The 15,202-nt window shown below is 37.9% G+C and overlaps 1 protein-coding gene across 2 annotated transcripts in view; it reads right to left on the bottom strand.

Annotated features, from left to right (window-relative positions):
• Positions 1 to 15,202, bottom strand: part of GABBR2 (gamma-aminobutyric acid type B receptor subunit 2) — a 473,703-nt gene that overhangs the window by 278,875 nt on the left and 179,626 nt on the right. For both annotated transcript variants that reach the window (XM_032119790.1, XM_032119799.1), the window contains exon 3: positions 4,072 to 4,242. In XM_032119790.1, coding sequence (XP_031975681.1) covers positions 4,072 to 4,242 — 171 coding nt within the window. The remainder of the gene's footprint in view (positions 1 to 4,071; positions 4,243 to 15,202) is intronic.

The following is a 15,202-nucleotide window of genomic DNA, read 5'->3' as shown; positions in this document are numbered from 1 at the left end:
CTTGATGACTTTGAGGGGCAGCTAACTTGCAGGCAAGTTAGGTGAGCTTTAATTATTCATGAGATAAGATAAAGTACAAATTGCAGAGGGACTGGAGAGAGTGATCTAGCTAAGAAAAACAAGTCATCAGCTCAAAAACCCCTGAAGTTAGATGGCAGGTAAAGAGATGCAATCAGGGCTCCTGTGGACTAAACTACATGGGTATCAAGTCGCTATGCAAGAACAAGAAGGAGCATCTATCCCCCCATGTGTTTAGGTGGAAGGACCACTGGAGGAAATTTAGATAGATGTCCAAACTGTTCTAGTTTGAAAAAAGAGAAGGAGATCAGTCAAACTGTTGCAGTCTTTCTGGGAGATGGAAAAATGAGACAACTGCCCTGTCTTGCTGCTAAGAGTAAAACCACCTGAGTTATCACAAAAGGCTTCTCTAAAGATCCCATTAATTTGTTTCTGCTTATTTTATTTTGCATGAGAGTAAGAGACTAGATTCAGTTACTTCTGATCTAATGGCTTGTAATGTATTTTCATTATAGATAAGACCATTCACATCCCAAGCTCAGTGGCATTTTACAACAGATAGAGAGGTTTTAGATGCTATTCAACTCTTCTGTCACTTTCAAAAAAATGTCACAAGAATAGTTTTGCCTGATGCTCCTTTAGAGGGAAAATTATAATTTCAGTTGATGTATAGACTTATACCAGCACCTGAGTGTCACTAAGAGGCCTTGATGATCTTTCCTCTGGGGCCTCCACCTAGCTTTTAGTCCTGTGTCTTCAGTCTCTGCCACAGACCACCTGTCTAGCAGTCACTAGACCTGACCCTGGATTGAGGACTGATTTGCCACCTTGGCCTTGGACCTGCTTCATTGCCATAGACTTACTTGCCTGATGATCTGCACACTTGGCTGATCCTGGCCTCGATCCCTAGGTCTGCCCTCCTCTCTTGCAGCAGGACTGGGTTTTGCCCAGCTGTCGCATGCTCTCCTGCTCTACTGCTGGTGGCTTCCATCCCTCACTGCTCCCAGACAGCAAATTAATAACTGCAGTCCCTGCAGTTTTTCACGTGCTTTCACTGTCTGCACAGGGAAGGGTGAAACTCTACATGGAGTTGAAAAAGGAAGGATTGAGCTCTAATCATTTGAAGACACAGGACTCAACATGCAGTATAAAAATCACTGCAATTCAAGGAAACCTTGACTGAATCTTACATTACTTGAAAGCTGTAATGAATCACACTAAATTGAGTTTGCAGACAGAGGAGGTTGTTGCTCACCTTTCAAGAGAAATGGAGAGACTTTGAACTCAAGTGCAGCACTCTTCCAAACCCTTGAAAGTGCAGTTTTAGAACTTCTTAAGTGACCCTGACAGACAGGAAGTCCCTCCTGCTGTCCCAAAGGAAGACCAAGAATCCCTATGTTGTGTTTGTTTAGTGTTATCCTGAGAAACCCTACACAACAAAAGTTTAACAATCTACCCTTTCTATTGGACTTTTTTTCACTTCTAATCTTTCTCATGTTTCCAGGTGACCCAATGCTTTTTATAGACTTCTCTGATCTACTTCCTTCTTGAAGATGATACTAGGACTGATCTTCCAACTTCTGTCTAATGAACACTAAGTAGATTTGCAGTCTACTGTATGTGTCTTAAGGGTCAATATTGCATTACATCAGGGTTGTGCAACAAGAGCTCTTTGTTTCCTTTCTACTTTTTACAATAAGTCCAGCAGTTTAAACATCTTGCCCATTACTCAGTTTGTGGTTCATTGTAGTGCTTTCCATATCTTTCTCTGGAGATCTTCTGCCTATGTGGGCATTCTGCACTTTTTTACTTAAATATTATTGCTATTAAAACCTTTATAAACATGCTGGTTTTGGCTGGGGCAGAGTTAGTTTTATTCACTGGGTCTAGCATGGGGCTGTGATTTGGATTTGTGCTGAACACAGGGTTGATAATACAGAGGTTTTATTATTCCTGAGTAGGGCTGGCATAGAGCGAAGGCCTTTTTTGCTTTTCATACTTCATTGCTGGCAAGGGGCTAGGCATGGGAGGCTGGAGGGAGACGCAGCTGGAACAGGCCTCCATGACCAAAGGGATATTCCAGACCATATGACATCATGTTCAGTATATAAATGGGGGAAGAAGGAGGAAGGAGGGGAGGGGAATGTTTGCAGTGATGGCATTTGTCTTCTCAAGTAGCTGCTATGTGTGATGTGGCCCTGCTCTCCTGGAGATGGCTGAACACCTGCCTGGAAGCAATGAACTAGTTCCTTATTTTGCTTTGCTTGTGCACATGGCTTTTGCTTTCCCTATGAGGCTGTTTTTATCTCAGCCCCTGTGTTTTCTGGCTTTTACCCTTCTGATTCTCTCCCCAAACCTGCTCGTGGAGGAGTGCCCAAGCGACTGTGTGGTGCAAGGCTGCCGGCTGGGGTTAAACCAATATCAATATCATTCTGAAACTTAATCCTGTCCTCTGCAAAGTACTTGCAGCTTTTCCCAAGTAGGTATAAACTGCAATTTAATAAACATTTTCTCTATCATACTATCTAGAGAAAATCTTATCTCTTTCTGGAGTATACCACTTGACAGAATCTCATCCTTCTTATTTGACAGTATACCACTGATAACTACTCACCGAAATTATTTCCAAGACAGAGAAGGGTAAAGCATACCATGCTTTTTTGGTGACTTTTTGCTTCAGCATTTGTTTTAAAAACAATTATTCAACTGACCTGATGTCAATTAACTTCTGTGGCAGGAATATTGGTTAGAGACTAGAGTGCTCTTACAGTATCCTCACCAAGATTAAGTTTTTCTACTTTTCTCTAGGAGTACTTTTAACATTTTATAAGTCATATCACACATCACCTATCACACCTCCTTGAGACCTGTTACCTTGTCATAGAGGGAAATCAGATTGCTTTACATGATTTATTCTTGACAAATCCAATTTCACCATTGTTTAGCATCTTTTTATCTCCTGTGTGATTCCAAACAGATTATCTGCTCAAGTGTCTTTCCAGGAATCAAATTTAGCCTGACTGGCCTATAATTCCCTGGGCCTTTGTATGTTTTCTGGAAAGACAGACACAAAGATTTCTTCCCTCCCCCCACAATTCATCTACTTTCTATCCTTTAATTCTCAAAACTCATAAGGGAAGAGTCTAAGATTTCTTAAGTATTCCACAGTGAATTAATTGTGCCAGACAATCTGAAAATACCTGACTCATCTAAGATGACTCTAACCTGTTCTTATCTCTCTTCCCTTGTTTTAATTATGCTAGTCTTCAGAGCGCAGTCAGCCTGTTCTAAAACCAATGCTGAGGAAGAAAAAAACTCCCAACAACCAAACAACCAGGCATGCCTCTGTTAGTTTTACCTCTCTGATAATTAATGGGCCAACTCTTTTCCTTGTCTTGCTCTGATTCATTACATGTAAGATGTTTTCTTTTACTCTATTGTTAAAACCATGCTTAAAGGCACTTAGTCCATACTTTATTGCAATTTTTATGACCAAAATGTTGCTCAGGGTGAAACTTGGTCTGTGGGGCGCATGATATGTGATCTTATTAGTTCTGGGGGCTTCAGACATTTTTAGCTCAGTAAGCTCCTCCAATATCTTCAGCCATAGACTTAATGGATTTTGTTCCTCAGTGTTCAGATTGATGCTTATAATAAATCAGAGTACAAAAGGAACATGAAGAAATTGGATTTATTCTCCCTTTTAAGTGAACCAGAGTCAGGATACAAGCCTCCCTCAAAAACATAAACTTTTGCAAATCAAAGAGTATGAAGGAACCTTTGCACTTGGGTGCAATGACCTTGGGTGTAAAAACCAGGCATGTGAAAGCATGGGTAGCTTTCATTACAGACACTCAAATAAACCCCAGAAGGGAATTAATTTTACTCAGTACAGTAAATGTGACCTATTAAGAGAAAGCCAAATAGGACTGAAACAGTGGGACAGTTTCTTTTTCCTTAATTGCTATTTCCTTAATGCTATAAAGGAACTAGCTCCTTGGAAGTCTGATATTAGTATCTCTCTGTGTGTAGTAGAAATTATGCAAATCTTACCTCAGAGAACCTTTGTACATCCTGGGTTAAAGTTCCTACTCTCTTCCAATGATAATGTTTGAGTAACTTCAAAATTGCTGGATTCACTGCATTATCAGATGGCACTGTCCGGAAGAAATAAGGATATTTTTTCTTATCAGCCAACTCTGGAGTTGTTGCTGCAAATGAGAGCTGTAAAATATCAAAGAACAAAAAAATGAAAGTCACCATAAGTCATCTAAATGTCAGTAAAAATACTTTGCTTTTCTCAGTGCAACAAGACAGAGAATCTGTGCATTGCTGTCATGTAGAGAAGTTTCATCATCATACAACTTGAAAGTCCTACCAGTACCATTTACTTTTAAAGAGATTTTTGAAATATTTTAGCTCTATAAACCACCTGCTGCAAAATTAAACCAGGGAATCTTAAAAGTCAGTGATGTAAAATCCTCTGTTTAAAATCATGCATCTTACACATAGCACTGAGCAATAAGGCCTAAGGGAGTAAATCTCTTTGATGAATTCCCCATCAGTTTCTCTTCATAAAAGTTGAGAATACCTCCAAGAGAATATTATATTCTCAAAGTCTTATATATCTTAAATTGCTGGGTGAACCTCTAGTAGTACTTCTTCCTATCTTCAGGTAATAAAACAGCTCCAGGTAACAGAAAAAGAGAAAATCATTATGTTAGCCAAGGCTGCAACTCAGAAGTTTACTTGGGTCCCAGCTTCCTGCACTGAAGCAGCCCCCTGTGGTTTCTTTCATAAAAGAGGATTCAATGGCTAAAACACTGGAATTTGTTCACAGTTTGAGAATGCTTATAACAAAAGAAAAAGGAAACCTTTTAAAACACGCAAAAACAAACAGAAAACTTCATTGAATTCTTCTGCCCAAATTAAAAGTGACCTATTTTTGTGAACGTTTTTCAGACAGTGTTTTGAAGAGAATGCCTGCACATTCAGTTTTTGAAAACACTTCTACTCCAAAGATACTTCTGGTCATTCCCTCCAGTTCTTTTTAGGCTGCTATGAATGTGCTTCTCAAGCATTTTTTCAGCCAGGAATTTTGATTGAGGGGTTCCTTAAAGTACTGTTTTGATGCAAATAGGTTTGACTGGAAAAAAACATAAGCTCCCTAATACAGTTATTTAAAGTCTTTCAAACTCAATAGAGAGTCAAAAAATGTATGTGAATTCAAGACTACATAAGTATAGACCAAACATAGCTTTAAGTTTGCACTTTTTCAATCAAGAATTCAATATATTTGGGTTAGATAAGCTTTTTTGAAATTCTGAATAGACAAGTTTAATCTTGAAAATCTGAAAAAAACAGTTCAAGTCTTTTCTTCATGTTTATAAAATCGAGGTTTAGCCTATCAGAGACAGGACTTATTCTCTGCCTGATTTTAGACTCACAAAGAATATACTGCATTGCTATAATGGCCTGAATATAGTTTGTTTTCCTAACCAAAAGAAATCTAAACAACTTAAAGTGTACATAACCAGGACAGTTTACAGTATACCTTTCAAAATAGAAGATTCTTTCTTTTCACTGGTCAGGAGATAGTGAATAGTGTAACTGTCATGTAATTCAGAGGTTAAACATTTTTAATATAGCAACTGATCTTTTACTAAATTTCATTTAAAAAGTGCAATATGAAGTGTTATGATTTATTGTCATCTTGATTTTCCAAAACCATTCCCATAAGGAAAGAAGAATGAACGTCTGCCAAGCAGACCTATTCAGCTTTTCTGTTTAGCCTGGTAGTGTTGAACATCATGCATCCACAATGAAGGTGGAAATAAGGACCTGTACTTCTGACTGAAAAAGAGAGAACACTTGATGTTAGAAATCCAACATGAAGAGGAATACCTCTTGGCAGCGCAGCTGCTTGCAGCCCGCTGACTGCAAAGGAATTGCTTTTCAAATTATTATGGTTTTGGATCAAACATAATTCGATTGATCCTTAAGAAAAAGAAGAGAAGAGCAACACTGAAGTAACAGTAGTGGCAGGAAACACCAGCAAGGTTCACCTAGTTCAGGTTCATAGATTGACTGGTAAATTTTTCTGATCAGTAGTACAAAGCTCCATAGTAATGAGAATCATCTCTACATGTGTGAGCTGGCTTTAGGATGAGGGTCTGTGATATAAGCAAGACAATTCAAAACCATCCTTTGTGATTTTTTAGTGACTTAAAGGGCCTGAGTTAGTATCCTAACTGCTCAAATTTCCTTGGAAACAATGAAGCAAAACCTTACCTCTCTTCATTTCTTCCAGAAAGATGAAGTCTCATAACAGATTTCTCAGCCATGTGAGGTGAGATGAGATGAATACAGGTTTATGTGTAAAACTAATGACACCTGAATTGCAAAAGAACAGTCCTCTTCATTTCCTTTTTAAATTAAGGTTTTTATTAAAATAAAAATCTGGAAAACTTCATGCTCAAACAATTCTCAGATTGTAGGATATATTCAGAGGTCTTTAATTCAAGCATCACATATATCATGGTTGGTCTCATTCTGCATCACTTTGACGTTTAATAAGACACTCATAAGAGATGGAAAAATATCCTGAAAATGTTAAATCATTGAAAATATTTAACTTTTCATAAAATCGTCTCTGTAAAAGTGTGGGACATGGAATGAACTTAACCCAAAAATCACCAGCACTCAATATTCTGCTTTGAGAGGGACAAGGAAGAAAAATGGAAAAAAACCTGATCATGTTAAGAAATGAACTGACATAAGGTAGACTTACTGGAAAAGTATGTGAGATAGCACAGCTATACGGAAATATCAGGAAAATACTCATAACAAAATCTTCATTTAATTTGATAAAGCAAATAAGATCACAACACAGTCCACCCACATATGCATTTAGATGGTACAGCTCTTGTCAACTGAACATTAATTCTCTGTATTTTAGGTCTTTTTTACTCATGGCTGATTTGAAACTTGCATACTGAAAGGCAAACTTTTCATAATCTTCACTTCATTCTACAGGATTGAAAGCCATTCTACTTTTTGTAAGAGTTTTTATAACTTTCAGTTATTTAGCCAAAAGTCTGGATGAATGGCAATCATATTGCTCATATCATTCTTTGCAAAACACAAAAGTTCGATTTTTCACATCATTGCATTTTCCATGTATACATATTCATGCACTGCTATATTTTTTTACAGGTGTTTATACTTGCCTCTCCACGTTTAGGAAGAGTGAGAGATAAACGGGTATATGCAGGATTATAACTCACCAATAAATGCCTGTGGGGTGTATGATGTCATTCTTTCACAGAAAATTTTTTATAGAACTGCTAAAAGGTGATGGCCAATAGCCAAACTTCAAGAAAGGATGAATGAAAGGAAAACAAAAAAGGTTTTTTCAAGTTGCTATAAAGCAGAAGGCAGTGGACAGCTACCAGGTGATACATCATCACAGTGTGTGTGGTGCTTGTGTGTGCGCATGCATAAACAGGCTCTGTGCATATGTGTATGCAGACCTAGAGAAATAAACCACTCATACATATATTATCTATATATATATCTGTTTGAATACTGTCAGAAAAACCTGCAGCTATGACCTAGATTATCTCTGACAAATCTTTCTTTAGAATATCTTTAGAATATCTGCTTCGAATTTGTGAGAAACTGGATCTGAACTTAAAATGAGTGTATGTAGGGAAACATTAGCTATGACTCAGATGGGAATTTCTGAAATGAAACTATATAAAACTTTGAAATAGAAAATAAGATTATATTTACCATTCACAAACTATAAACTATTAACTATAGTACAAAATGAGAACCAAATAGACCAGGGTATTGGATAGACTTTGGTGGACTGCTGAAAAACTGAAACATACAGAAGGATTTCATTAAGGAAGTTTTGGGGTCAGCCGTATGTGTTGATGAATTAAATTTTCCCAAGAAAGATGATATTTTCTGAAAACATTAATTTAGTTGGAAATCCACACATTTTCATGGAAATTTTGTCATCAACACTAGATAGTGAGATGAAAGAAAAAGAAAGTTCAAAGTGTTGAAAGGAACAGTTCTGCAGAAGGGGAGTAAAAGGTATCTTCATAACGCCACATTAAGTTTAAAAGAGGTGTGATAGATTAAACAAGAAACATCAGTCTGAAGTGCTTTCAAGTGTTTCTGTTTAAGGAAGTAATGGTGCATTCCCTTAAAGAAATGCAGTACAGGAGTGATAAGAGGGTAAGCTCTACTATCCATTTAAGAAAATGGGATGCAGCACTAATGAAATCAATGGAAAAGACTGAGAGTTATGTAAGAAAGTATGGATATAATTAGAAAGCTGAAACAAAATTAGGGAAGTAAACAACACCCTATACAGAGTGTATCTATCCCATATATGAGTCCAGAAGTTGGAAGCTGGAAGGCTGAATGAAGCTACGTTGTCCCGTGTACTTCAGAGAGAAAGGAAGCCATCAGTAATGAAAAGTAATTTTCTGCTGTTCAGTTGTTTTATTATCTCTAGGAAACATTTATGTCTAATATTTTTCACTGTAGTAGGGTACAGAAATCTGGGAAAAATAAAAGTGCAGAACTGCTCCTGGGTAAACAGTCACTCTCATCTAACACAACAGGTCTGGTTAGGAGTCACGTTTATTTAAACAAAGCGTATCAGCTAAAGTAACAGAAACCCTTAGCAAAGTTATGTAGGTCCAAATGGGTAGACCCCGGCTGAGTCTGACCCAAGGTGAAAGGACCCTGGCAGAACTGGGGAGAGCAGTCAAAAACGGCGGTGCCAGCGCCAGCAGCTGCTGTGCGGAATCAAGTCCAGCGCCTGAAGCAGAAGTGTGGCTCGACGTGGACAATCTAGCTTTCGGGGGTTGTCCATGGTTTTTCTGTTTCTGGCTCCGGGATGGGGAGCACCTGCCATCCTGTCTTTGTCTGGGGGAACCACATAGAGCTGTGTGGGAGTGGCCATCATCTTGTCTTTTCCCGGCAGCCAGCAGAACTACATTGAGGTGCTGAACACCTTTTTGTGTGTAAAGTACCCTCTCTTCTTGTATACTTTTGTTATTGATATTGCTGCTGTTACTGGGCATTACTTAGTCACTTTTGTTTGCTTTCAGCAAATTGTTATCTCAACCTATGGTCTCTGCCTTTGTCCCTCTCCTGCCAAAGAGGGTGGGGGGAAAGGAAGTGGCTATTTGGAGCTTAATTTCTACACACTGTGTTCATGGAGTATGATACAATGGAGGGGAAAAAGAAAATGAAAAGAAGCGCTTTCAGGTAACAGGGTAACCTCCCTTGAATAAAATGTCATCTGCTAAGAGATTTGATTCTTGTTTGCAAATGGGGGAAATCAGCTTATTGAGCACCAGAGAGATTAACTTAGTTTTCCTAGGTTTCTGCACTAGGCTTGTACAAGTATTTTATTAATGACTGCTAGAAATTTAAATGTGCCCCTCTTGCTGCAAAACTAGTCCTGATGGAGAGGGTTTTATATATTTATATTTACTTCCTGCACCTTTTCTAGAAAGCTAAATTACGCTGATAAATCAGCATTGCTAAACAAGATATAAACTGCTGATTCAACTGATTGGTGTTAACATTTATTATCATAACTAAAGATTGCATGTCATGTATGCTTAGATAGGAAGCAATATTTTCTGCAAAAAAAGGAAAATGCAAATAATTCTTTCCAAAAAAGGGGCAGAACATCAGAAAACTGCACAAAAAATACTCTTACAATGGTACAGGATTGCACACGCAGAACCTGGTCATAGGAAAATAACAAGGAAAAAACTCAGGAAGATGATAATTTGCAGCAATGTGTACTTGTGACACCACACACCACTCCTTTGTGTGCCTTGCCAGGAGCTCTAGTGCTTTGACAAGCCTGTGCCAACAATAATGATACTCAAGTGCAAGCAAGTGATGGCTTGATGGTCCCAGGAGCTAAAAGGACCAGAATGGAAACTAATGAATAATGAAGAGTTAAAAGATTTGCCTACTGCAACTCTTGAGACAGCATTAGATGAACAAGTGAAACAATACACTCTTAACCCAGAGACAGAGAACAGATTGAAGCATAACAAACTGCATTTTAAATGGAATGGTAATTATAAAATATAAATATTTAGGTTAAATGTTAATTCACAGTAACCTTACTATACAAGCCAACTTATCCAGGTATGCAGTCAAACTACCACTGAACCTGATCTTGCCACTAGTGAAGTTATGAATAAATTTTAATATCATAACAGTACTTGAAATAAGAAAAAATATATATTTATTCTACAAGAATATTAAAGAGAACCTTAAATACATGATAGTATGTATAATAAGAAAAGGGGTATATTAGACTGCCTTTTCCCACCTCAATGCACAGAATGTGTCATCTAATCAGCTTTGATGGATGACTTAGAGGAAAGGCATGTGAAAGTAACATTGCAAAGACAGCTACAAGCACCTATATATTTGGGAAATACGTCAACATAGGAAGCTAAGTGCAGCAACTTCATTGACAGTTACTTGCATAGTTCTTCAAAGCAGGTGAAAGCAACACACAGTAACAAAGGTAATATTTCTTGACAATTTACCTGTACAACTGCTGGTGATGAGTGTCTAGATACAGACAGCAAAAAAGTAGGTTCTGAACTGGACCTAGAAATTGTAGTGGCAATCTTCCCTCCTAGCTATGCCCTAATCCTCATCTCCAAATAGCACAGGTAATAAGTTGACATAAAGAAGACATAACATACGTTGACTAAAGAAGAAAATATTAACAAGAAATTATGCTTTTCCAGCAGTGGTAAATCAGTTACATTTTTACCTGTCATACAATACTCTTAAATAATTGAATGAAAGCTCTGGGAACTCCATCATTCAGAAGATTTTATGGGACTGGACAAACATTATTGTTATAACAAATATAACTCATAATTAAAAAATGGTCTGATAACTCTGTAAGGGCTTTCATTATGACAGCTGCAAGAACAAAATAAAAGTCTGGGAGAATACCTATGATGCCTCACTAGCTGGTACATGGACAAGATGCCTCATACAAAGGGGAACATGGATACACATTGTATTAAATTCACTGAACAAGAATAGATCTCATGGATGAACATCCCTTTCATCATCCGTAACACATTACCCATGCGATTAAAACTACTGTTCCTCTTGAAATCAGATGTTTTGCCAAACACTGCTGCCCAATATCATCTACCGTTGCCTTCATTAATTCTGTGTCTGAAATTGCTTTCACTGACTGCCTTTTGGCACCTGGGAGTTTACAGAAAAAGCACTTCCAGCTGGTCTCAAGGCTGGAAGGCCCCTGCCTCAATGCTGATGGCATTCCAGTGAATTAATCCAATCACAATAAGATTGATGTTCAGCTGCGTTTTGCTCTAGAGACATTTTAGGAAGCAATTCTGGCTACTGAATGAATAAATATTTTTGAGGACAGAAACCGGTTTAGATAAAATCCATATGAGAAGTACTTCAGCTGAAAGATGTGTGCCTACAGATTAATGGAAGAGGAGCATTCAGTCCTGTTTCCTTCTTGGGCAGCCCAAACTACTCACAACGTAATATGGCAGGACCCATAGATTTCTGAATTCAAGAAGTCAGAGCAGACTATAAAGTTTGGTCTTTTGATGTTAAACTTTTTTAATCCCATAAAGTCTGTGGTTTAGGATGAGGAATAGTGATTGAAGCTCTGAGGCCCCCAGTGTAGGAAGGATGTGGACCTGTTGGAGCGAGTCCAGAGGAGGACCACAAACATGATCAGGGGGCTGGAGCACCTCTCCCAAGAAGACAAGGGTGAGAGGATTGGGGCTGTTTAGCCTGGAGAAAAAAAGACTCTGGAAACACCTCGTAGCACTTTTCAGTACCTAAAAGGGACTACAAGAGAGATGGAGAAGGACTTTGTACAAGGACATGGATTGATAGGACAAGGGGGAATGGCTTTAAATTGAAAGAGATTTGGTATTAGGATGAAATTTTTTTACTGTGAGGGTGGTGAAGCACTGGAACAGGTTGCCCAGCTAAGGTCTAGATGCCCCAGCCCTGGAAGTGTTCAAGTCCAGGTTGAATAAGGCTTGGAGCAAGCTGATCTAGTAGAAGGTGTCCCTTCCCATGGCAGGGGGGTTTGAAACTAAGATGATCTTTAAGGTCCCTTCCAACTCAAGCCATTCTATGATTCTATGAATTCATTCTCAGCTGATGGGTGTTTTTTTGTCTTCAAGTCATGGAAAGGATAAACAGTAGCTGAAAATTGTAGCAGATCTGCTGAAAAAAAATTAAGGAAGAAAACAACATAGGCATTAGCATTACTGCTTCACCTGCCTCTCAGCCTAGAATATTAACTTCCATGCATCATCACACTAGCAAGAGCCTACATTTATGAACTTTATAGAAAAAAAGCGAGTTAAAAGAATCCTTAACACAACATTTCTGGTGAACAGAAAATAGAGTAGTTATTAGTGTTCGGAGTAAAATATAGTTACATATCAAATTCATGTCCAAGAAATGGGATCCATTTTAAGTTCTAATAAATACTGCCTCACAAACCTATCACATTAACCTTACTTCTGAGACGTGTCAAGGAAGTATATGATGGAGTTATGGAAAATGTCCTCCAATTCAATGGTTAACAGTGCAACCAGTAAAATTAACAGAGACTTAGAAGGTAGTTAGGTGAATGTGAGGCAGAATTGTCTCCAACAGATGACCTCATCCGAAATTAAAAATTTAGCATAAGGCTTAACTTGATTCTTTCACTTTTAATGGGAAATAAACTATTGCCATCCTCTCTTCATTGCATAATTTTTCTGACCATTCATTTGAAAAGGTCTATCAGAGTCTAACAAAATCATTAATTCCTTTTTCCACACTCCAGAAACTATTTTAAGATATATATTAAACACAAATAATTTGCACCTAACATGTGTTATGCTTATTGCTACAGGTTGAACAGAGTATTAAAATTAAACATCAGATCTACTGAAGTTGCTGCAAACTTTTGTTTCAATTTCCAAACAGAATAAGAGACAAAATCTTTTGAGCATTTTCAAAAATGGAACTGCATTGCAAAAGAGGGTTGTGTATTTTTGTCTGTCACACTCAGTTGCTTAGCATTTGGCTACTGGCCTGGATTTTATCAGAATTCAGCTTCAAATCCCTGTTATCCTTCAGTCACAGCATTATTGTTTATCCCAAACCAAGGAAAGTTTCCTACACTCATACTCTTGGTACCCAATCTCCTTGCTTCTTGTCTGTAACAAATTATCCTCAAAATCTAGTGGAAACCAGCAACCTCATAAAATATTTCACCTTTGATAAAACAGACAATATTGCCATAATTAATTAAAAAAAACCTTCATTCCAGACCTATTCACAACAGTGTGTTCCTGGCTGCCTGCCCAAAACTATTATCATTCTATTAGTATTGTTTGTTTGTCAGATTTCATCCAGCTAACACATGCTAAAAGTACAGCTGTTCCGTTTACATTTGGTCTTTAAATATCTGTTTTATTCTTTTTCTTCTACCTCTAAATGATGAAAAGAAGGGAAAAAAAACTCCCCAGTATAAAGATACCCTAGATGTGCAATATTGTTCTTGGGAGTATATGAACCCTGCACTCTACTGGAAATCAGGAACAGGACCATTGGTGAGTTTAAGATCAAAATTTCCCAGTTCTTCTGTGGAGTGGACACTCCAATACAGTCCCAATTCAGTTCTTTCCATCTTTTATTTATTTTACTGGAATACAACACCTTAAGAAATAAGGCACATCGTGTTAGCTCAAGATTTACTGAAATCTTTAAAAAAGTTATGAATTAATGATTTGTTTATTTCTTCATTCTCTGGTTTCAAACCTAAGCATGAAATCCCAGACTTTTTCATGCTAAAACAGGTGACATACTCACTATGCAATGTAGTAATACACAAAGACACTGTTTATTCTAGATGGAGCAGCACAGCTCAGAGATAACTTATCAGGTCCTGGGAGCAATACCCCATCACTAAATCTGTACTCAGCATGGGCTAATTTGTCTTTTCTTTCAGCTCTGTAAATTTTCTGATATCTCAGCACTGCATGCTGCAGTTACACCCTATCAGAAATGCTTAGAGACTAGTCTGACATCAGTCACTTGGAACTGTACCTTCTCTAATAGTGGGTAAAGAAGGGCTATGCTACAGAATTCAAAGGCTTGCTGGAGGGGAGATGTTGTAAAAAAAACTGGTAAAAAATCAGGGATCTTTCTTTGCCAGCAGACGTTGCCAGCAAAATAAATACTGCTTGCCCAGCAGCAAGGGCAGCTTGGGTTACACTGCCACTAAAAACCTTCAGCAGCAATGTCAATCACAATTATGATTAGAATATATTTGGCATTAAAATATCAAATGTGTTGTTGATCCTCCTCTAAGAAATAACCAAGATCGTGCATATTTTAGGCGTACTTTCTTAATCTGTGGTCAGCACAGATTTGAACATGATACTCTGGATAGGAATCTACATGTACAAAACCTTTCAGCAACATATGCAGCTAGGAAATGCTCATGCAGATATACTCAGACAACCTAAGTCACAAAACTGTCAACTTAAAGCTGCATTCTGTGTTTTTCAATCTGTAAGAAGTTGTAAAAAAATCTAATAAGGCATTATAATCTATTTTTATGAAATAAAAAATGTCAAACAGTCTTGGTTCAAGAACAGTTACAAAACAAAAATCCCCTCACTGTTGTCACCGGGGAAGTGGAAGAAGCCAGGAATGTTTCCTTCCAGTGCTGATGACTCCAGGACATAAGCTAATTGGTGCCCGAGCAAACCTCAATGTGTTTTTCTCAATACCTATGCCTTGCAGGTCACTTCAGCAGCTCCTGTTAACTTAATAAATGTTTCTTTATGCCTGCATTTGATTTTAAGTACAGTACTTGCCCCTGGTCTTTGAATGCATGCTGGGTACAAAGCATTAGCATTATCCACACCATTTAAGATTATGCACACTTCAATTAGATCTCTCAGCCATTTTTCCTTAGTTGCTGCCATCGCCCCAGTTCCTGCAGGCTGAAAGCTGAACGTTTTCTCTAGACCTCATTATCTTTTTTGTCACTTAGTCCATAAAACTGTTCACTACGATCCCATCTACTCCTGAAAATAGTCCTTAT

This window comes from Corvus moneduloides, chromosome 1 (assembly GCF_009650955.1).
Source record: "Corvus moneduloides isolate bCorMon1 chromosome 1, bCorMon1.pri, whole genome shotgun sequence".
NCBI lineage: Eukaryota > Metazoa > Chordata > Aves > Passeriformes > Corvidae > Corvus > Corvus moneduloides.
Note: the sequence above shows the minus strand (reverse complement) of the source record. Positions and strands in the feature narration are given on the sequence as shown.